This window comes from Chlorocebus sabaeus, chromosome 16 (genome assembly GCF_047675955.1).
Source record: "Chlorocebus sabaeus isolate Y175 chromosome 16, mChlSab1.0.hap1, whole genome shotgun sequence".
Lineage (NCBI taxonomy): Eukaryota > Metazoa > Chordata > Mammalia > Primates > Cercopithecidae > Chlorocebus > Chlorocebus sabaeus.
Genome location: NC_132919.1, coordinates 2,972,675 through 2,995,334, shown reverse-complemented (window position 1 = coordinate 2,995,334; position 22,660 = coordinate 2,972,675). Strand labels below are relative to the sequence as shown.

The window sequence follows — 22,660 nt, the reverse complement described above, 5'->3', positions numbered from 1 at the left end:
GAGATCACCATCATAGGAGACAGGATTATATAGAGACTGCAAACTGGATTAGTGGTTCCCAAAGTAAAAGGAATGCTGCAGCGGAATCGGGCCCCACGCAGACCCATTAATCTCTGCAGTAGTGCCTGAAATCTGCATTTTGACAGTACCTCCAGGTAATTTCTATGCACCCGAAAGCTGAACTGCCAGAAAAGAAGGTCTCTCTCCAGGCGGGAGCAGTATCTGTTCTGCAGGGCAGGGGATTGTCTGAAGTTGAGGGTGGCCGTCTGCAGCTACTGCAACAGGTATCACTGCTGCCTGAAGAAATAGCGATCTAATGTCTCCTTCCCAGGATCCTTGCCCTAAGGTGTCAACATGATGTCTCAGTCTTCCTCTCTGGAACTTAACTCTGGTTTTCATAAACAGCGAGTGCCATAGTCACCAGGTGTACCATTCCGTGGTTGAGGGTTTGGGTGGACTCAACAAATTTTCCCATTTCAAATCGAGAAGACCACTGAGGTCACTGGAACCAGCCATGGAGCCCCACCAGGCCTGCAGAGCAGCACCATCTCACCAGAACCAGCTATAAAATCAACACCTCATTCCCCCAGGAAATGTAAGAGGGGGACAGGCTCCGCGAAGGAGGGAGGACATTTGACTTTTGCAGTGGTGAATTTTCCACGTCCACTTGACTGGGCTAAGGGATGTCCAGATAGCAAGCAAAACATTTCTGCATGTGTCTGAGGGGCTTCCAGAAGAGATGAGCCCTTGAACCAGTGGACAGAGTAAATGAGACCTACCCTCACCACTGTGGTTGAGCATCATCCAGTCTGATGAGGGCCTGACACAAAAAAGTGGAGGAAAGGCAAATTAGCTCTCTCCGCTCGAGCCATGAGGAGATCCACCTTCTGCCCTCGGGGGTCAGTGCCCCTGGTCCTCAGGTGCTCAGACTTAGACTGGGACTTACGCCACCAACCCAGCAGTACTCGAGCTTTGAGTTGGACTAGAACTACAGCCAAGCCAGCCTTCCTACAGGCTGCTCCCACTCGATGACCAAGTCTGACAGGGAGGGTAATTTAAGACTCTTTCTTGGGCTATGCAGGGCTCCTCAGGTGATGGCTTTGGCTAGAGGACTCCCTGGTGGCCTTCCTGAACTTTTTTCTTTTTTTTTTTGAGACGGAGTGTCACTCCATCACCCAGGCTGGAGTGCAGTGGCCCTATCTGGGCTCACTGCACCCTCTGCCTCCTGGGTTCAAGCAATTCTCCTGCTCCAGCCTCCCAAGTAGCTGAGATTACAGGCACGCACCACCATACCTGCTAATTTTTTGCATTTTAGTAGAGATGGGGTTTCACCGTGTTGCCCAAGCTGGTCTCGAACTCCTGAGCTCAGGTGATCTGCCCACCTCAGCCTCCCAAAGTGCTGAGATTACAGGCGTGAGCCACCGCGCCCGGCCTTTTTGTTGCTGCTGTTGTTTTGAAACACAGCTTCACTCTGTCGCCCAGGCTGGTGTGCACTGGTGCATTCACAGATCACTGCAGCCTCGACTTCGCAGGCTCAAGTGATCCTCCCGTCTCAGCCTCCTAAATTCCTGGGACCACAGGTACCCGCCACCTGCCCAGCTAATTTTTTAGCGTTTTTTTGGGTTTTGGTGGGTTTTTTTGGGGGGGTACACATTGGCCCTCACTATGTTGCCCAGGCTGGTCTCAAATCCTTAGGCTCAAGAGATCCTCCTGCCTCAGCCTCCCAAAATGTTAGGATTATAGGTAGGAGCTACCCGGCCACTTTTCTAATTGTCGTCAGTGTTTTAAACATCAACAGTTAATGTACATGTTTAAAAATACGTTTCAGGCTAAAGTAACATATCTATTGGCCAGAGAATATGCAACTTCCAGTGAACTGAAAAGTGACCCCCAGGCCCAGGGTCCCATGCAAAGAAGTCTGAACACTGATGGACACAAAATATGTTATTTATTGTCAATTTCTGCAAAGACACATTTAAGCAACAAAATATACATTTGTCAACCTTTTAGAATTTGTTTTGTACATTAACAAATACAATGTGCTACCATAGCAATAAATTAAATGTACATTATTTACATTACATAGGCAGTTGGGGTCTACGAATCACCTCCTCACTAAGAGGAAAGAAAGGAAAATCGTCACGTGGAGCATCACTTCCAAGCCACAGTTCTTAGGTTCGACCACACAGGGGAATCTGCACACTCACACGCCAGCAGTCCCCGAGCTGGAGTGCCCAAGGGTAACACCCAAGACAAGAGAGAGCTGCACGCATGCTAAGGGGCAGGAAGGGGGGTTCACGCTGCCAAGCAGAAATGTCACAAAATCAAAGACGATGGCAATTAAATTCCAGTCTTCCAGCCAAATGCCCCCCTCCCCAGGGCTGGTAAGGCACAGGACAGAGCCGCTGCCACACAGCCTCTCACTCGGCAGGGCCCTGCTGCCCTTGGCCCTAGTGGGGCTTGTCTTCCCCGTCCCAAAGGGGCACACAGTCCAGCTGAAGGGAGGGAGACGTGGGATCGGGGTGGACAAGGGGCTGGCGGTAAAACAGAGCTTGGTAAAAGAACACCCCAGCCAGCCCCATCAGGCTGCAGGATCAGCCTTGGCAAACTTTACTGGCCTCCCCTTGCCTCGATAAGGGGTAGCTAGAGGCTGGGGGAGGAGCCGAGGGGTCCTGAGCATGGCTGACTGGCCTGGTCCCTGCTGGCCGCCTGTAGCCATGAGATCGACTCGAAACCCCGACTGCTCAAAACAGATCTGTCTCTACTGACTTCGAAAGCAATAAGAAAGGTAGTGTTTGAGTTGGCACCTTAAAGGGTCAGGGGAGGAAAGTAAAAAAGGTTCTTGTCCTGCCTTGTCACGGGAGCCTGGGTTTCTATTAACCACCTTCGTTTAAGAATCAGGGAGAAATGAAGAGTTTTTCTTTGACCACTTTTCCTCTTAATTTAGGAAAAAGGAAGCTTTTCTTCCTAAATTAAGGAAACAGCATAAGGGTTGGTGAACAGCATCTTTTTCCCCGGCTTCCACCCCCATTACACGCTGGAGCTGAAGAACCGATCCCACTGAGGAACAGTTCACCGAATCCCTTTCCCTCCTCGTTTTCTTGATTCAAGCTGCATCCAAAGCCCAAGGGTCTTCACTGAAAAATCCAAGAGACTCTCCCTTCTGATGAAAAAGAGCAGAAACTGAGGCCTCACCAGCATCCTTGACTGCTCACCTCCAAGCCAGTGCCAAGGCAGCAGCTAACTGGTTTCCCCAAAACCCAGGGCCCCAGGGAATGCAGCCACTTTTCAACCAACCATGTAGGTGGTGCAGAGGAAGGGACTCTGGGTTGAGGGTTCTAATCCCAGCTTTGCCACCAGCCAGCTGTGTGACCTCAAGCAAGTCTAAGATTTCTCATCTGGACGATGACATGGTTGGATGAGATGCTAAAAGGAACCAGCAGGCTTGGGTGTTGAGATGATGCTGACAAAGCTGAATCACTGAATCTTTTTCAAGAAACGGCATTTTGACATTAATTGGCATAGACAGACACTCTCGTTAAGACCCATCGCGAGCTTTTCTGCACCTGTTTTTAAGCATCAACTGAGCTGGAGGTATATGGGTGGCCCCACGGTGCCTGAAAAGTAGTTTCTTCAGTGAGTCAGGCAGTTCCCAGAGCCAGAGATGTGTCCCAGAAAACACCCCCTCGTGGAGATCACAGTGGAAACGCCTCAAACACCAGCAGGAGCACCATCTAGATGAGCCTAGTCACAAGGGCCAATGAGGCTTGAGCAAATCTTTGAGCCCCAAGACTGGGCGCAGCATAAAAGGAGACGTTTTAGATCAGAGCAGATGTAGGGACAGCGTGGGGGGTGGGGAACAGCCCTCCAGGAACGCGAGCTGCCTGCCGCATGGTCTAGACGAGCGAGGGCAGGCTGGGCCATCGCTGTTCTCCTCCTCCCTCTCGGCACTGGCACCCTGGGTGGGCTGGAAGTGCACACTCTGGAAGCCACAGGATGGAGCTTCTAGAGACAGTGGGGCGTGGCCGGAGGGAAGAGGCATTTGGGATCCTGTTCAGAGCAGTCCAATAGCAAACCAGGGGTGGAGACCCCATCTCAGGTCTGTGCTTCTCTGAGGGCCACCCAGCCATCCTGCCTACCAGCTCAGAGACAGGGACAAAGCCCTCCGAGGAGGCAGCAGGCGGCAAGGGTCAGCCAGCACAGTGGGGACAGGCAGGTATGGGATTCCCAAATGAGACAGTGTGGTGACAACCAGGAAACCCCAGAGGACCCCAGATGGCAATGTGACATGGCCCATCCACCAAGCAACTGTAATGCTGGCTTCCCAGAGAGGCAAGCCAGAGCCCTGCCTCTGTTCTTAAAGAAATGCAGTTTGACCTTTCCAGTGCCTCTAGAAGTCCAGCCAACAAAACACGGCCAGAATGTACGGGCCTCGTTCCAGCAGTAAGGGCTGCTATGGTGACTTTTCATAAAAGCTAAACAGATAGATATTTTATTGACCTTCTAACAAGAATAAATTTTACTAGACTAGTACTTTGGGGAAAGTGCTAGTGAAGGGAGAGCTCCTCTCCAGCCTGCAAACAGGATTCAATCATTCCCACACACGTGGCGGGGAGGAAGGATCACAAGGTTGCTCGAATGGCAGAAGCTATGGGGAAAATTTCACAATGTCAGTTAAAAAAAAAAAAAATGTAGTATTTATATCTTGGGCATAGGTCCAGATCCCTACAAGAATAAAGCATTCGGCTGGAAATCCTTGTCGTCGGTCATGGGGCAGGTGCCCAGCCAATGTCACTGCGCAGCCCTGTCTGCACTGAAAGCTGCTCTTCAGGCTCATTTTACCTGGAGGATGCCCACCTTAACCCCAGCCCAGGCCCATCAGCAGAAGCCCACGGTGCTGCAGACTCGGAAGGGGGAGAAGCCAGGAGCGGCTGTCCTTGGAGGTGAGCTGGCTGTCCCAGCAAGGGGGCTCTGCTGAGGGTGGGAGTGGCAGGTGGGCCACAGGGTCTGAACCACACCCAGATGGGGCCTGGGTTGCAGGAACCCTTCAGATGTGACAGCTGCCTACAGACCTGCAGCTGGAGAGGGGAACAGGATTGGCGGGGTTGAGTCCCAGACGCAGCTGCCAAAGGGCACAGTAGCTGGACGAGGCCCCAGGGCCAGGCTGGGCCCCCCAAGACTCCAGGGGCATAAGCTGCTGAGGGCAGCCGTGCCCCTTCCCCACCCAGGGGCCTGATCAGAACCCGAAAGTCATCCCCCACCTCACCTCTCCCCTCGCGTATGTGGGGAGGGGAGGTAACTGTGTCTTTCTTGAACCTCCACTGTCAGCAGAGACCTGGGCTCCGGCCTGGCCCTCAGGCCCTGAGGTTTTCCTCAACCAGCACAGCAGCATCCCAGCACTGGCTCCTTCGCTCTCCCTGAATTCCTTCTCACTACTGGCTTCCCACCCCTTTGTGGGAAAAATACCTCCGCAAAGGGAAGCGATTGCCTCAGGACTGGCTCCCCCCCCACAGCAGCCATAATCAGGAGAAACTGGGTGGAACCCAGAGTTCCTGCCACAGTCCAGGAAGTGTCCCGGCCCATCCAGCTCTGTCTCTGAGCTTGAACTGGCTGGAGCCCCGCTCACAGTACACTGGCACAGGGGCGGGGCAGCCCTGGGTCTACGTCAGCCGATGGGAAAGATGCTCAGCACGGAAGCAGATACGCTGTTTAGAACTCCAGGGATACGGGGGCAACAGCGCCTAATTTTATCAGGATGGCCTCAAGGATGCTACGAATCTTGGCTCCTGGGAACATGATGCCTCCACCACCAAGTGCATTCCCGGTAGTAAAGCCTACCACATCCAGGAAGGCACTGCCCCATGGCCAAGACCCTCACCGAGGCTCTGCTCCCGCCCCCAACTCCGTCTCTGAGGCAGACCAGCTCCCCAGTCACTGCTGAGCTCCCCCGAGATCCCCCTTTGCCCAACTCTCTTTTCTTCTCCAGGCTGAACAGGATGATAAAGGACCAGGACATCACACTGGGAGGTCAGGAGCGGGAGGAACCTGAGGAAGAAGGCCTCGCCCAGAGATGGGAGGTGCTGGGAGGGGATGTAGATGAGGGTGGAGGCAGGGCTGTGGCCAGACTGGGACACCCGGACCGACAGCACGTCTGTGGGCAGGTGGCCGGGGTGTGGCGGGGCTGGGACCGTCAGGGTCATCGGCGGCACTCCCAAACTGCTGGAACAGGAGCCTTTTCCAGGACAGAAGAGGGGCTTCCCTGAGGAGACAAGGAGGAAGGAGGCGATGAGCGAACATTCCGTACAGGAAGGAGGGGACGATGCGGACGCCGGGAGGAAGGGGTGGGGAACAAGCCTGCCATGGCTACAGCTCACTGGATACACTTAGGAGCAGGAGGGCACCCGACGTAAGGGTGCTCCACCTTGCGTGGCCCGAGAAGCTGCGCGTAGCCATGGCTTTGGTGGGCAGTGGTGTCTGGAGTGCACGATGGGAGCCGGGGGTGAAGGTCCACATGCTCATTTGTCTTCCGCTTTTCATAAATCAGGTTGAACATAAAGTGGGTTCGGTCGTACCCTCCCCTTGGCTCCAGGAGAGGGCTGGGGGCTCAGAGGGGTCTCTGGTGACTTCCCCAGCGGAAATCCAGGCCTTGATGGGGGCAAGCTAGACCCAGGGCCGCTCTGCTGAAACCGCGTGGCCCCTCAAAGCAGGCAGGGGCAGAGGCCTCCTGGGGTGGTCCCTCACAGTGCTGACTGCCAGGGGCATCCCCCAGCAGGGAGGGAGGACACACCTCAGCCGAGGGCTTCCGCCAAAGACACAAGGAGGGAACAGCTGCCTGAGGGCAGGGGAGCAAGGCAGCACTCAGGAACTCCTCCCTCCTGGGTCAGAATCGGGCTTGGGCAACTCCCCTTCAGCCTGTGGGAACCAGACGCCATCAGTGGGAGGGAGGCCTATCTAGTACGTCTGGTCCAGTGTTACTGGGAACCCCCTTTCCATGTGCACACAGGCCATCTGCCCCTCCCTTCCTGTGGCAGGTCTTCAGGGGCGAGGCAACTCTTTGGACCTCCCCAGCTGGCGGCAGCTCTCTGGCCATTCTGACGTTACAAGGCCGCTCGTACCCCGATGTAAAAGAAACACGCGTCCCCCCTCACGGCCACAGCAGGACAAACATTCACTCAACCCACCTGGGACAGGCGAAGGACTCCGCTTTCAGACTAGTGACCCTGTTTCAACAAAAATCCATACTGGAGTTTAAAATAACCAGACAGCACGCGCCCCTTCCACGGTGGCTCTGTGCATGCAGCTCTCAACAGTCTGGCGAGCTCAGGAAGGGACTCGGGACCCCAGGAACCAGCACTTCCCACCTCACATCTGGGCCTGGAGCTCTCAACAGTCTGGCAAGCTCAGGAAGGGACTCGGGACCCCAGGAACCAGCCCTTCCCATCTCACATCTGGGCCTGGCCGCATCCAGAGGTGTAGCTCTAACTCAGGAGTTGTGGCAAAGGTGGCTGGAACCCCGAGCCACGGCCTGCACCTGCTGGAGCCAGACCTCCCCAGAGCTTCCCCTGCCTCCTTCGGGGAGCCCCCTCTGGGATGTCTGAGCCCTCTTCCTCTGGCCTCTGCAGGAAAGTGGAGTGTGGGGTGTGGGAGGCGTTCGCTGCGTCCTTACCGCACCAGAGCTGGCGTGGCTGAGCTTGTCAAAGCGGAATTTCAGGTTCGATCTTGGGGAGTTTCTGCTTTTGGCATCTAAGGAAAAGAAGAATGGCCGTGAAAGGAGGGTGGAGCTGTGGAGGCCACTGGGGCTGCGTGTGGGGACTGGCCAGGGAGGCCAGGGGAAGGGGGCCTCCTGCCCTTCACCAGAACTAGGCACTCCAGCTGACCTGTGCCGACCCAGGAGAGCCAACTCCTAGATTATAGAATTGTGGTGAGCTGGTTGTTCAACTCAGGCCATTTTTAAAGGCTGAATTATATATAAGCTTACAGTTCAATACATTATATTCAACAGAGGTAATGAATACTTGAAATGCGTCACTTCCTACTTGTTTTTCTGTTTTACGATTATCTGTGCTCTTACATCTATTGTATCCACGTGGTAGAAACACCCTAAAGATGGTGGCTACAGTGTATCTTCTTCCCAATTCCATGTTTGAGGACGTCAAATCCGTAGCTTGAGATCAGCCACGACAAGCGTATTTACACCACAGGAATTGGCACCTGCTACAAATCATGGCTTTATTGTTTTGTTGTCTAGACTTAAGGAACTAATAGAAAAAAAGTAATGTACATTAAACTTCAAAACATGTTGCATCTGCAGCCATTACACTGTGAATAGCACAAAAGAAAACTAAGTAAGTATCTTTCCGGGTTTTGAAAACTTTTCTCAGATACAGCAAAGAAATTATTCATGTTACTGACGAATGAATGAAGTTCTCTTAATATAAAATACTCATGGCCGGGCACGGTGGCTCACACCTGTAACCCCAGCACTTTGGGAGGCCAAGGCGGGCGGATCACCTGAGGTCAGGAGTTCGAGACCAGCCTGGCCAACAAGGAGAAACCTCGTCTCTACTAAAAATACAAAAATTAGCCGGGGGTGGTGGCCCATGCCTTTAATCTCAGCTACTCCGAAGGCTGAGGCAGGAGAATTGCCTGAATCCAGGAGGCGGAGGTTGCAGTGAGCTGAGATTGTGCCATTGCACTCCAACCTGGGTGACAGAGTGTGACTTCTGTATCAAAAAAGAAGAAAAAATATATATATATGTGTGTAGATATATAATATATACTATATATTATATACACATATGTATATATAATAGGACATGTTCATATAATATAAAAGCATATTCTGTGAGAATCAGCTGGACATATGGGATTTATAGTAAAGAATATTATCTATCTCTTATTTGTACACTGGGTTTGACATCCATCGTGTAATAAAATTCCATGTGTGTGAGTGGTGGCAGAGCCCAGTGTCAACATTCCCCGCTGTGCCCCGCTGTGCCCCGCTGTGCCCCGCTGGCAGGAGGGCCACTTGACTCTGTGGTTCTCCCCTGGCCGAGGGTATCTACAGCTTAGTGCAGTCTTCCTGGAAGCTGCTGGCTGGCTCGCGGTGCTTCGAATCAAGGAGTTCCACCCAGGGATATGACACCTCTGTGTAACCTGTCAATCCTCTTCTGGGCCCCAGGAAGCCCAGGTAGGAAATGACCATGATCAGATATCTGAGATTATGGAGACTACATGTCAGGCCACCTCTCCCCCTTACTCCCTGCCTCTCCCCAGCCTCAGCCGAACAGCATCAAACAGGTTCCCAGATCTCCCCAAGCCCACACTGATCCTGTGGGTACCAAGCACATCTTTTGTGGGCTGGGGGTGAAAAGCAGCCCATTGGGGTTAAATACTGTGTGCAGAAAAGGGGTGTAAGAGGCAGCATCCCTGTGTGGTGTGAGAAGCACCAGCCAAGAGTCACCAGACCCACTCCAGGTCCCTTCTGCCCTCGGTGACCCTCAGTAACCTGCAGAGACTCTCTAATTCCTTTACTCAAGACGTTCCTTACTTTGGTATTTATTTAACACCAAGTGACAGCCAGGCTTTGTTACAGATTCTTTCATTCATTCTTTCAATATTTAAGTCTTATTTAAAAAAAAAAAAAAAAAATCAGGCCGGGCGCAGTGGCTCACGCCTGTAATCCCAGCACTTTGGGAGACCGAGGCGGGCAAATCACGAGGTCAGGAGTTCAAGACCAGCCTGGCCAACATGGTGAAACCATGTCTCTACTAAAAATACAAAAATTAGCTGGGTGTGGTGGCGTGTGCCTGTAATTCCAGCTACTCAGAAGGCTGAGGCAGGTGAATCACTTGAACCTGGGGGGGCGGAGGTTGTAGTGAGCTGAGATCGTACCACTGCACTCCAGCCTGGGTGACAGAGCGAGACTCCATCTCAAATAAAAAATAATAAAATCAGGGAATGTATATTTCTACCCCCTTTTACAGATGAGGAAACTGAGGCTCAGAGAGATAGACCTGTCAATGCCACAACCAGGATTTGAACCCAGCTCTGCAGCTGCCCAACCCCCGGGGGCTGAATGAAAGAAGGCACATGAACTCTTCCACTCACTGAGAAACACGCATGCAAAGGGTCACTGACCGTGGAATCACGATCTTCCCTTTATCTCTGACACTGCAGGTTCCCTTTGCAACATCCCTTTGCTGTGCAAACCCCAGGATCATTCTGGCTTCAGCCACCCTGACGGCCCATTGACCCTTCCTGGGTTTCTACCATTGAGACTAGAGTTCCTCAACCAAATGACATTTGGGGTCAGAGAATTCTTTGTCTGAGGCGGTTGGGGGGGCTGTCCTGTACATTGCTTATCGGCTTCCATGACCTCTGCCCACTAGGTGCCAGTAGCTCCCCTCCGAAATTGTGAAAATCAAAAATGTCGCCAGACATTGCCAGACGTCCACGGGGGAGCAAGACTGCCCCTAGCTCAGAACTGCTGAGTACACTATTGTCTCATGCCCATTCTTTAACCAACACCGAGGTTAACAGTTCCAGGCCTCGTACAAGCATGAGCTCCTTTCATTTTCGTACAACCGATCCTCTGAGGCAGATGCGACTCTTCGTCTCCCTTCATTTTCTGCTTGGAGAAACTGAGGCACAGAAAGGCTCAGTGACTTGCCCAATGACACGTCTAGTGAGCAGCAGACCCAGGATTTGGACCCAGGCTCAGAGTCCCATGCTGCCCTCACGAGGGCAGAGACCCGCAGCACCCGCCCAGCAGTGTCCACCGCATGGGTCCACCTGAACGGCCCTCAGGTGCTGGCCCCCACCCTCTCCCCACAGCTGGCTCCCCTACTCTGCCCAACTGCAGAGATCACAGAACCCCAAAACGCCCGGACTCCTGCTCTCTCTGAACCCCTGCTACTGACCCCATACATTTTACCTCCTCGAGCTCTCCTGGACCCAGGTGCTTCCGCCACCCCTCCCCTCCCCTCCCCTCCCCCAGTCTGTTCATACTCCCCACCAATCCATTCTACACTCAGCAGCTGGAGCAACCAAAATGGTCTTTCTCAACTCCAGACGGTGCTTTCCCTATTTAAGAATCTTCCAACACTCCAACAGCAGCTGCTAGCAGAACAAAACCCTCACCAGGGTTCCGGGGCTGACCCGGCCTGTCAACGCTCCAGCCTCTCTCATGCCTGGCCCTGTGAAGCCAGCAGTTTCAGAATACCCGCTCTCTCCTCTCCTCTGGGCCTCTCCACGTGTTGTTCCCTCCCCCTGCACCCCTTCCCCCTCTTGTATGATCAAGACCCTGGACATGACACAGGGGCCCTGGAGCGCTGGCAGGTGGGGAGAGGGGCCAGCGGAAACTCCTCAGCTTTCTCACCGCCAATCCCGACTCCTCCACTGTGGAATCTCCTGCAAGGCCTTCAGCTCTCTGCCTCAGTTTCACAACTCTCCGTGTAAGGAGACGTTAGGAACTTGGGCCTCTTAAAACTGATGAACAGGCTGGGCGCGGTGGCTCATGCCTGTAATCCCAGCACTTTGGGAGGCCAAGACGGGTGGATCACGAGGTCAGGAGATAGAGACCATCCTGGTTAACACGGTGAAACCCCGTCTCTACTAAAAATACAGAAAAAAAAAAAACTAGCCGGGTATGGTGGCGGGCACCTGTAGTCCCAGCTACTCGGGAGGCTGAGGCAGGAGAATGGCATGAACCCGGGAGGCGAAGCTTGCAGTGAGCCGAGATTGCACCGCTGCACTCCAGCCCGGGCGACAGAGCGAGACTCCGTCTCAAAAAAAAAAAACAACAAAACAATGAACAGATGAGGCAGGCTCATAGCACGAAGGGCCTCACAGTGGGGGGAGGAGCAGAAACTGGCCAGTGCGGCATGGCTGGGGCCCTGCCAACAGTGGACAGGGCACGGCCTGCCCTCCTGGTGACGTCGCACACACCACCAGACGCCACTGACCTGTGGGACTCCTGCCCATGATGATCGGGGTGGCCGCTGCCCCCAGGCTGGGGCTCTCGCTGCTCGGGGACGGGCTGTAGACAAACACCTCCTGCTTGAAGGGTGACGTTGTGGACGGCTGGCTGCTCTGAGGAGAGAGGCCGGGTGAGCTCGGCAGCCGCGCCCACACAGGCCTGAGACAGCCCCCACAAGCCCAGGACAGCCGCTGCCTCCCACTCCTCACTTGGGCCTGCTCTTTCTTTCCTGCTGACTTCGGCCCTGGTTCCAAGCTCTCCTGCTCCAAGAAGGACCTTTGACCCAGCCCCCTGGAGCACTGGCCACTCACCGCTCCAGCCAGTAACCCCAAGGCAGGGGCGCCATCGGCTCTGGCCCCTTCCCTCTGCTGCTGCTATGTCACTCCAAGAGAGATGTCCCCTCACCCACGGCGCCCAGGGGGTGATCATGGCTGAAGAGCCCGCCTCTCGTTTCCATTCTTCCCCTTTCCTCTGCAAAGACCGAAGTGGGCTTCACTCCACAGTGCTGTTCTAACCCGAGGAGGGTGGCTGGCTGATGCCCCAGAGTGCCTGCCCGAGGGTGGACGGAGCACACCTACCCCACTGTCGCCCTCCTCCATGGCCTCGCCCTCCCCTGCGGTGCTGCTGACGCTGCTGGTGCTGGAGGAGGAGCGGGAGATGGCGCGGCCGTTCTCCTTCAACTTCATGAAGGGCCTGCAGGGAACAGGAAGCGAGGCCAGCGTGGGTCACAGGCGAGAGCCCTCCACGCCCAGGGTCCTCCCCGGGACCGATCTGAGCCTATCCTCTGGCGGCTCCCCACGCCCCCACCCGTCGGCCTTTGTGTTCTGGAGAGTTCCAGAGGCAGGAGGAGATGGTCACTCTCAGCTGGCCAGGAGGCAGAGAGCGTGTTCCAGGGCTCCACGTGGCCGAAGCCAGCCCTTCCCTCACCCTCACTCTCTTACTTCTCCTTGTTGGGGCAGATTTCCGGAGAGCTGGGATTGGATGAGGTCTCAGACTTTATCTCCTGAGAGGAGTGTCCACCATCCGGGGTCTTGGGTGTGCTGGATGTGCTGTCACTGAGGGAATGGAAATGAGGAGTGAGGCCATGGAGACAGCCCTCAACTCCCACCCCATCCCCGGCCCCAGGCAGACCCCTCTGCCAGCCAGCTCTCAGCACAGTGGGGGGCTGTGGGTCAGAGCGCCCCCACCAAGCATCACCGCCAGGACATCCTTTCCCACCTGAGCCCCCCAGAGACGGCAGACACTACAGGGTTTCCTGGTCCGTACAACAGGGACTGTTCTAGGTTCACAGTGAAGTCCAGAGCTACCAAGCAGGAGTCCTGGCTTGACAGCCTCTAGCCCAGATCTCTCTCACCCAAGCTGGCCATCACACCTGGCAGAGTTAAGGGTCAAGAGAGGGCCCCATGGGGAATGGAGCGGGGAATATGGTGGAGTCTATGACATCCGCCCCCACTGCAGGAACCACCCAATACACATGGACTCCTGGGAGGTTCCGGGGAGCCGCCCTTCATATAGACTAGAATACGAGCTCCTGGACCCACATGAGGAGGCTGCCCTGGGAGCTGGGAAGCAAGGGGCACTCTCAGTCAAGAATATCCTTCTCCTGCAGTCTAACGAAGACCATGGACAGTCCCCACAGTGCCCCCTGTGCTGGCTGTTGGGGACAGGATGGCCGTGTCCTCAATGCACTTTTTTTTGAGACCAAGTCTCACTCTATCGCCCAGGCTGGAGTGCAGTGGTGCGATCATGGCTCACTGCAACCTCCGCCTTCCGGGTTCAAGTGATTCTCCTGCCTCGGCCTCCCAAGTAGCTGGGATTACAGGTGCGTACCACCATGCCCAGCTAATTTTTTGTATTTTTAATAGAGATGGGGTTTCACTGCATTGGCCAAACTGGTCTCAAACGCCTGACCTCAAGTGATCTGCCCACCTCAGCCTCCCAGATTGTTGAGATTACAGGCATGAACCACCATCAAAGAACTTTTTAAATAATAGTGTTGTTGAGACAGAATCTACATACCACAGAATTCACCTATTTAAAGTATACATACAATGCAATGGCTTTTAGTATATTCAGAGTTGTGCAACTATCACCACCATCTGATTTTAGAACCCTTTTGGTCCCCTAAAGGAAATACTGGACCCATTTGTAATCACTCCTTAGTCCTCTCCCCATAACTCCCACCCAATCCCTAAGTCATCACTGTAGATTGAACTCTTCTGGACATTCATGTAAATAGAATCATATAACATGTTATGGTCTTTTTGTCTGGCTTCTTAAACTTAACATTGAAATGTTAACATTGAAATTGAAATGTTAAAACATAATGTTTTCAAGGTGTGTCTATGTTGTAGCTTGTATCAGGACTTTATTCCTTTTTACTGCAATAATATTCCATTTTGTGGATAGATAGTGTTTTGTTTATCCATTCATCAGATGATGGACATTTGGGCTGTTTCCACTTTAAGCTATGACGAGTAGTGCTGCCATGAGTATCTGTGTCTAGTTGTACTAGTGGACATCTTTTTTTCATGGTCCACTGTTCTCAACTCTCTTGGGTATACACCTAGGAGCGGAATTGCTTGGTCATATGGTAACTCTATGTTTAACCTTCTAAGGAACTGCCAGACTGTTTTCCAAAGTAGTTGCACTATTTTACATTCCCACCAGCAATGAACAAGGGTTTCCATCTCTCCATATCCTCTCTGACTTCTGTTATTACTTGTCGTTTTGATTAAAGCTATCCTAGAGGTGTGAAGTGTCTCAATGCACTTTTGATGAGGTTGCTAATAACCTCCTGTCAATCTGTCCAGGGGTTTGGCTCACTGTGCTGGACTTCTCTGTGTGTCTGACACAGATGTCCTTCCTTCCTGGAATTTCTCCTCCTCTGGCTTCAGAGACTCCATCCCCTCCTCCTCTTCTCTCATCTTTCCTTCCCAGTCAGCTTCACCACCTTCCCTTCTGCCCTTAAATGTGGTATTCTACTCAGCCTCTCTGGTGGTCGTATTAATTAAGCCATCGTTAATCAGTACCTCTACCCTATTGGCTCCCAACTCTCTTTCTCTAGTTAAGGCCTCTCATATACCATGGAATACTATGCAGCCATAAAAATGAATGAGTTCATGTCCTTTGCAGGGACATAGATGAAGCTGAAAACCATCATCCTCAGCAAACTAACACAGGAACAGAAAACCAAACACCGCATGTTCTCACTCATAAGTGGGAGTTGAACAGTGAGAACACATGGACACAGGGAGGGAAACATCACACACCAGGGCCTGTCGGGGAGTTGGGGGTAGGGGAGGGAGAGCATTAGGACAAATACCTAATGCGTAGAGGGCTTAAAACCTAGATGACTGGTTGATGGGTACAGCAAACCACCATGGCACATGTATACCTATGTAACAAACCTGCACGTTCTGCTCATGTATCCCAGAACTTAAAGTATAATAATTTTAAAAAAGTAAAATAAAATTTAAAGAAACCTATAACTCTGACCACTCCCTGGACATCTCTACTGTTGGTTCACAAAAACTCCCATGCACAGGTTCCAAACAGAGCTTTTCATCCTTCTCCATAACCCTGTCTCTTGTCCTGCAAGCCCTACTTCAGAACATGGTGCCACCACCCAGGGCATAGGCAGACAACTTGGGAATTTGGAAGTCAATCAAATGCTGCCCTTTCCCTTACAAGACTGTGAACTTCTGGAGGTCAGGCTTATATGTTTTGTAGCACTTGTCTGAGCACTCAGCACTGTGCCCAGCACATGGCAGCCACTCAAGAAATGTTGGTTGCTAAAATAAAGAACAAATAGGCTCACCAATTAAAGAATCACAAAGACATCACAACCAGACAAGGATACAACAAAAAGGTCAATATTCCTGATAAACACAGATGCAAAAATCCTCAACAAAATATTATCAAAAAGAATTCATCAATGCATTGAAAAGATCATTCACCATGATCAGTTCACCATGGGATTCGTTCCAGGGATGCAAGGATGGTTCAACATCCACAAATCAACAAATGTGATACATCGCATTAACCATACAGAACAAAAACCACATGATCATTTCATTTTCAACAAAGGTGCTGAGAATATACATCGGGAAAGGACAGTCTCTTCAGTAAGTGGTGCTGGTAAAACTGGATAACCATATGCAAAAGAATAAAACCAGACCCTTTTCTCTCACCATACATAAAAATCAAATCAAAATGGATTAAATCTAAGGCATGAAACAAAGAAACTCCTAGAAGAAAACATTGGGGAAATGCTTTAGGACGTTGGTCTGTCTGGGCAAAAACTTTTTAGATGACACCTCAAAAGCACAGACAACAAAAGCAAAAATAGACAAATGGGATTACATCAAGTTAAAAAGCTTCTGCACAGCAAAGGAAACAATCAACCAAGTAAAGAGCCAATCTGCAGAATGGGAGGAAATATCTGCAAACTATCCATCCAACAAGGATTAATAACCTGAATATATGAGGAACTCAAAAAAATCAATAGCAAAAACACAAATAACATGATTTTTTAAAGGGCAAGGAACATGAATAGAAATTTCTCAAAAGAAGACATGCAAATAGCAAGCAAGTGTATCGAAAAACATTCAACATCACTAATTATCAAGGAAACGCAAACTTTTTTTCACAGACAACCATTCTCAACTCTCTTGGGTATATACCGAGGAGCGGAATTGCTTGGCCATGTGATAACTCTATGTTTAACCTTCTAAGGAACTGCCAGACTGTCTTCCAAAGTAGTTGCATTATTTTACATTCCCACCAGCAATGAACAAGGTTCCCATTTCTCCATATCCTGACATCTGTTATTATTTGTCTTTAATCATTTAGAGTCTGTGACATCTGCCCCCACCACAGGAACCACAATAAGCTATCAACTCACCCCAGTTAAAATGGCTTTTATCAAAAAGACAGGCAACTGCGAATGCTGGTGAGGATGCAGAGAAAGGGAAATGCTCCCACAGTGTTGGTGGGAATGTAAATTAGCATAGCCACTATGGACGACAGTATGGAGGTCCCTCAAAACACTAAAACTAGAGCTACCATATGATCTAGCAATCCCACTGCAGGGTAAATATATCCAAAAGAAAGGAAATCAGTATATGGAAGAGATGTCTGCACTCCCATGTTTATTGCAGCATTACTTACAACAGCCAAGGTACAGAATCAACCTCAGTGTCCATCAACAGATAAGTAGATAAAGAAAATGTTTTGTATATACACAATGGATATTATTCACCCATGGAAAAGATGTAATCCTGTCATTTGCAGCAACATGGGTGGAACTGGAGGTCATTATATTAAGTGAAAGCCAGACACAAAAAGACAAATACCATGGCCAGGCATGGTGGCTCACGCCTGTAATCCCAACACTTTGGGAGGCCAAGGCAGGTGGATCACTTGAGGTCAGCAGTTGAAGACCAGCCTGGCCAACATTGTGAAACCCCGCCTCTACCAAAATTACAAAAATTAGCCAGCGTGGTTGCATGCGCCTGTAGTTCCAGCTACTCAGGGAGGCTGAGACAGGAGAATTGCTTGAACCCAGGAGGCAGAGGTTGCAGTGAGCCGAGATGGTACCACTGCACTCCAGCCTGGGCAACAGAGACTCTGTCTCAGGCAAAAAAAAAAAAAAAAAGACAAATATCGCATGTTCTCCCTCATATGTAGGAGCTAAAAAAGTGATTCTCATGGATAAAGTTGACAGGTGTCACCAGAGGTTGGGAAGGGGCAGGGGAGGGCAGGATGAAGAGAGGTTGGTTAAGGGGTACAAAAATACAGTTAGAAGAAATAAGATCTAGTGTGCAAAATAGTACAATACAGTGAGTATAGTTGATAATAATGTATTACATAGTCCAAAATAGCTAGAAAATAATTTGAATGTTCCTAACTCAAAAGATAAATGTTTGAGATGATGGATATTTCTATTACCTTGATTTGACCATTATGCATTTTATCAAAATATCACATGTACCCCAAAAATATGTACAAGTACTGTGTGTTCATTCTTTTAAAAGAATCAGAAAGACAATTACCAAGAACAGGTTCAATGTAATGTAATATATGAGTTGCTTAAGAAGAAAAAAGCACAGAATGTTTTAGAAGCCCAAAGGAAGATGCAATTAACTCTGCCTGGCAGAATCAGGCAAGGCTCCCACAAGACAGGCCATTTGAGTGAGTGTTGAAAAAGGAGGCAAAGAAATAAGAACTCAAGCAATGTTTCTAGCCTGGGTCAAAATGCTGCAAGATTAACTTTGGAAAGTCCCATACAAAGACTGGCCAAGTCAGCCTCTCTGGATAAAGAGCTGAGTGAGTGACAGGGGACACACAGGTGCCTGAAGGCAGGGCCATCTCCCAAAGCTGAGCAAAGCTCCTCCCTGCAAGGTTGGGCACTGAACAGCTGTAGCAGTGGAAGGGGTTGACAGACCCCACAAGTCAGGCTGGGGTAGGGGTTTCCCAACAGTTACCATCGTGCCCGGCTGTCTCCCTGGCCTTCTGAGCCCGTGTGCAGGCGGGGGAAGAGTCCCGACCGTCGCTTGATGGGACTCCGTGACTGGTTCTTCGCCGTTGCCGCCACCACTGGAGGCTGCCGATGAAATCACCAAAATGAATGCCCCCAGCCCAAACACCGTTCTCCTATCCCCTCATCCCCCTCCCTGGTCTACAAATGGCTCCTGGTCTGGAAGAGACCCCAGAACATAGCAAGACAGCCAGGAAGGTTGAGATCTATGTAATTGGAGCTGAGACCCGGAGACTCAGGCCAGTCACAGCCTCTTTCCCTCTGTTAAGTCAAACCTTGTGGTCCCAGGTCATGATCCACCAAAGACCACAACTGTTGGAGGACACAGGGCCAGGCCCACCATATTGAGAAGGTCGGAACAATTCTGGTGGAGGAACACAGGGCCAGGCCCACCATATTGAGAAGGTCAGAACAATTCCGGGGGGACACAGACTGAGAAGCACAAAGCCAGGGAGGCCCTGGAGGGACCTGGTTCAACCTCTCATTTTACCGGCGAGGAAGCTGAAGACCAGAGAGTGAGATTTCATCAAGGTCATCCAGCAAATCACTGGCAGGGTGAGGACTCCTGACTCTCCTTCATTCCTCACAAACAAATGGAGCTACGCAGGTGATCCAATAACAAGACAGGCTGAGAGCTGCCCAGCCGGGGCCACAGGCGCCAACAGGCAACGGGGGGCAGCCGAGACACCTTCTGCTTTGGACAGCTGCCCGGCCTCACAGTGGACAATGAGTGGTAGGAGTTTCAGGAGGGCAGACGGGAGCCCGGAACCAATCTTTAGAGGCCACCAAGCCTCCAACTCAGGGCCCAGCTCCAGCCATGCACATGTGACGGAACCTCAGGAGAGTGGTGAGACCCGACCTGAGTCTCCTCATCCACAGGATGGAGATAAGGCCCTGCTCTGCTCACACCATGCACCTTCAGGGGGGAACAGGATAATAGCTAGGAAAATATTTAGTCAATTAAATTAATTATACGAGGCCATTTATAATACTCATAATTAGTACCATGGTGAGTAGGTTCTGCTATTTTGAAGAAAAAGAAAGGAAAATCCTAGTCTATACAAATCCAAAGCCACTTTGCTTTAGTTCTTAAATTTTGAGACAGGGTCTCACTCTGACACCCAGGCTGGAGTGCGGTGGCCCAGTTATGGCTCACTCGAGCCTCGACCTCCCCAGGCACAGGTGAGGCTCTCACCTCAGCCTCCCAAGCAGCTAAGACTACAGGTGTGTGCCACCATACTCGGAAAATGTTTGCATTTTTTTGGAGATGGGGTCTCACTTTGTTCCCCAGGCTGGTCTCGAATTCCTGGACTCAAGGGACCCAGCCTCTGAAAGTGCTGGGATTTCAGGTGTGAGCCACCGTGCCCAGCCCACTTTGCTTTATGAAAGGCTCAACTATGTGATTCCCTCTCCTCCCCAGCCCCTGGTGCGAGTCAATCAGGCCCACACTCACAGGCCTGCAGGACCCTTTCCTTGGGAACTGTACACATGGTGATGAAGAGCATAGACTTTGGTTCCAGCAGATTTGCATTCAAATTCCAGTTGATTTTGTGTTTTGTTTTGTTGAGACAGAGTCTCGCTGTCACCCAGGCTGGAGTACAGTGGCGCGATCTCAGCTCACTGCAATTTCCACCTCCCAGATTCAAGTGATTCTCTTGCCTCAGCCTCCCGAGTAGCTGGGATTACAGGCGCCCACCACCACACCCTGCTAATTTTTGTATTTTTAGTAGAGATGGGGTTTCACCATGTTGGCCAGGCTGGTCTTGAACTCCTGACCTTGTAATCCACCCACCTCGGCCTCCCAAAGGCTCACAGGCGTGAGCCACCGTGCCCGGCCTCAAATCCCAGCTCTTAAGCTTAGCTGAGTGGCCTCTAGCAAGTTACTTAACCCCAGCAGGCCTCCTTTTCCTCAAACGGGAACAGGAGAACACATCGGCACCCACCTCGGGCCGCTGCTATGGGAAGCAGATGAGACTGTGTCTACAGGTTACTCAGCTCAGTGCCTGGTGCACAGTAAGCTGGGATGGCTCCTGCTGCCATTAATCATAACAAAGCAAGGACACCCCTCTCACAGGCATGGGTCCCAAGGCCCTGGGCAGCGAAACACACCCGGGACGATACTGCAGGGCTGGCCTGAGGAGGAGGTCTAGCTGTCAAGGAAACTCAAGAGAATAGGACAGGATGGCTTCTAGCGCCATCTGGGCCAACCCCAGGTGCTGTCTAGGATGGAGGCTCCAAAGGACCATTTTCAGAGGTCAGGGGTCAGGGTCATCCCCAAGCAGCCTCAGTTTCCCTCCATCATCCAGCTTGCCCTGATCAAGTCACCTGCCCAAGCCTGGGTGGGGGCACTCTTCCTCCATAGGTCTGGGGGTGCCTCCCTGGCACCCACTTCTGCCCCAGGGCCTGCCAGCACTCACCGAGAAGGTGGTCTTGGTGACCTCCATGCTGTTGTGGGAGATGCCCCCGCTGAGGCTGCCGGGGATGCCCCCGCTATGCGACTTCTTCTGGCCGCCCACCATGGTCTCCATGGAGTGGCTGCGTACGCGGATGGCCCTCTATGGGGAGAGAACAAGGGCCCGAGAATCAGCACCTGGGCTTTCTGGATGACTCTGCCCTCTTCGTGGGGTCTGTAGACACAGCCCTCAGCAAGTGTGTGTGCACGTGTGCGCGCGCGCACACACACACACACACACACATGGTCACAGAGGCCCATACGATATTTACTCCAGCTGACAGAGGATGCCTCCATATTCTGCCCCGCACTCTGGGCAGGGGTGGAGGCAAGGCATAGCCGCGGCTGGAGGGAATCTGAGGGGTCGGTGCCCCAGCTCCCCTGCAAAGTGGACAAAGGTTGTTATCTTCATCTTACAGGTAAGGAAAATCAGGCTTGGAGTTTACCAAACCTGTACGACACTGACCTAGTCACTAACCTCTCTAAGCTACAGGTTCCTCATCTGTAAAATGGGAATTTTGTGTTTCACACCCAGCATCGTGGTGGGGATTCAGCACACTCAGGTGCCTGACCACAAGCTGACTCTTTTCCAGAAAACAGCCTCCATCTGTAATATACACTGGATTATATTCCTAAGTGTGCTCTGTGCAACTTGGAATATGCTGGCCGTTGGTGAAAGCATGTGAGGGTCTCACTCATCCGTGCACAAGCCATGCATTGAGCCGCCCCTCCCACTTGCAGGGGCTTCAGGCCCGTCTTTGTTACAGCCCACGGTCCCATGCAGCCGCTGACAGACAGGGGGCTTCAGGCCCACCTTCGCTACGGCCCACGGTCTGATGCAGCTGCTGAAAGAGATGTACCCTCAGCCTGGCAGAAGGGCAGTGTCTCGGGGGGCACAGAGCTGCTCAGGCCACCCAGGAACAAGGGGCACACTGGCCAATAGTGAAGAACCCAGGAAAGGACCACTAGAGCAGTCAAGGCTTTGTCAAAGTACACGTGAAAGTGAGAACAGCTAAAAACCAAGATCACTGAGCCACGGGAGGGATGGCCCTGGGAAGGCGCAACCGCCCTCAGAGTGGTGTGGTGAAGCAGAGCTCGGTTCGACCTCAGGGAGGATTTCCTGACAAAGGAAGTCCCAGAGGATTCTGGCTGCCCCCTGGATGATGCTCTCTCTGGCTCCAAAGGCCTTTAAAGATGATGTGAGAGTTCTAGGAAGAGGAGGTTCTCTCCGGTAACCCTCTGATCATCGAGTCAGTCACTGGATCTGGCCAGGCAGGAAGGCAACTCAGCTGTCAAAAGCACGGGGGCTTTAGGGTTTCACTGCCTGGATTTGTATCCGGGCTTCTGGGCTCTCTACTCCAGCACCCATTAGCTGAGTATCCCCGGGCGGGTGACCCAGCTTCTCTGAGATTTATCAGTGAAACAGATATTGATGTCTACACCACGGAGCAGTTGTGAGAATACACACAGGGCTCTGAGGAGAGGACCCAGCACATCGTAACGATCCAGTAAGTGTGGCTACTCTTACGGTTAACAAGCACCTGTTGCAGGCTTCTGATGTGCCCAGCACTGTGCCAGGAACTGGGAGACCCGCAGCAGGAAAGTCAAGACGTGTAGGACACGGTCCCTGCCTCTGAGGAAGGCCCAAGACATATTCCTCACATTGGGCAGTGCTGAAAGACCCAGA

At 51.8% G+C, this 22,660-nt stretch overlaps 1 protein-coding gene across 9 annotated transcripts in view; it reads right to left on the bottom strand.

Moving 5' to 3' along the window:
- Window positions 1-1,929: 1,929 nt before the first annotated feature.
- Window positions 1,930-22,660, bottom strand: part of RAP1GAP2 (RAP1 GTPase activating protein 2) — a 277,468-nt gene continuing 256,737 nt past the window's right edge. For 8 of the 9 annotated variants that reach the window (XM_073004583.1, XM_073004585.1, XM_073004587.1 and 5 more), the window contains 8 exons: window positions 20,939-21,076; window positions 18,469-18,587; window positions 12,922-13,035; window positions 12,559-12,673; window positions 11,967-12,093; window positions 7,667-7,743; window positions 7,182-7,220; window positions 1,930-6,259 (listed from right to left, as the gene is read on the bottom strand). In XM_073004583.1, the coding sequence (XP_072860684.1) occupies window positions 7,212-7,220; window positions 7,667-7,743; window positions 11,967-12,093; window positions 12,559-12,673; window positions 12,922-13,035; window positions 18,469-18,587; window positions 20,939-21,076 (699 nt within the window). In that variant the 3' untranslated portion in view covers window positions 1,930-6,259; window positions 7,182-7,211. The remainder of the gene's footprint in view (window positions 6,260-7,181; window positions 7,221-7,666; window positions 7,744-11,966; window positions 12,094-12,558; window positions 12,674-12,921; window positions 13,036-18,468; window positions 18,588-20,938; window positions 21,077-22,660) is intronic. The other variant, XR_012088722.1, reaches the window with a different exon arrangement.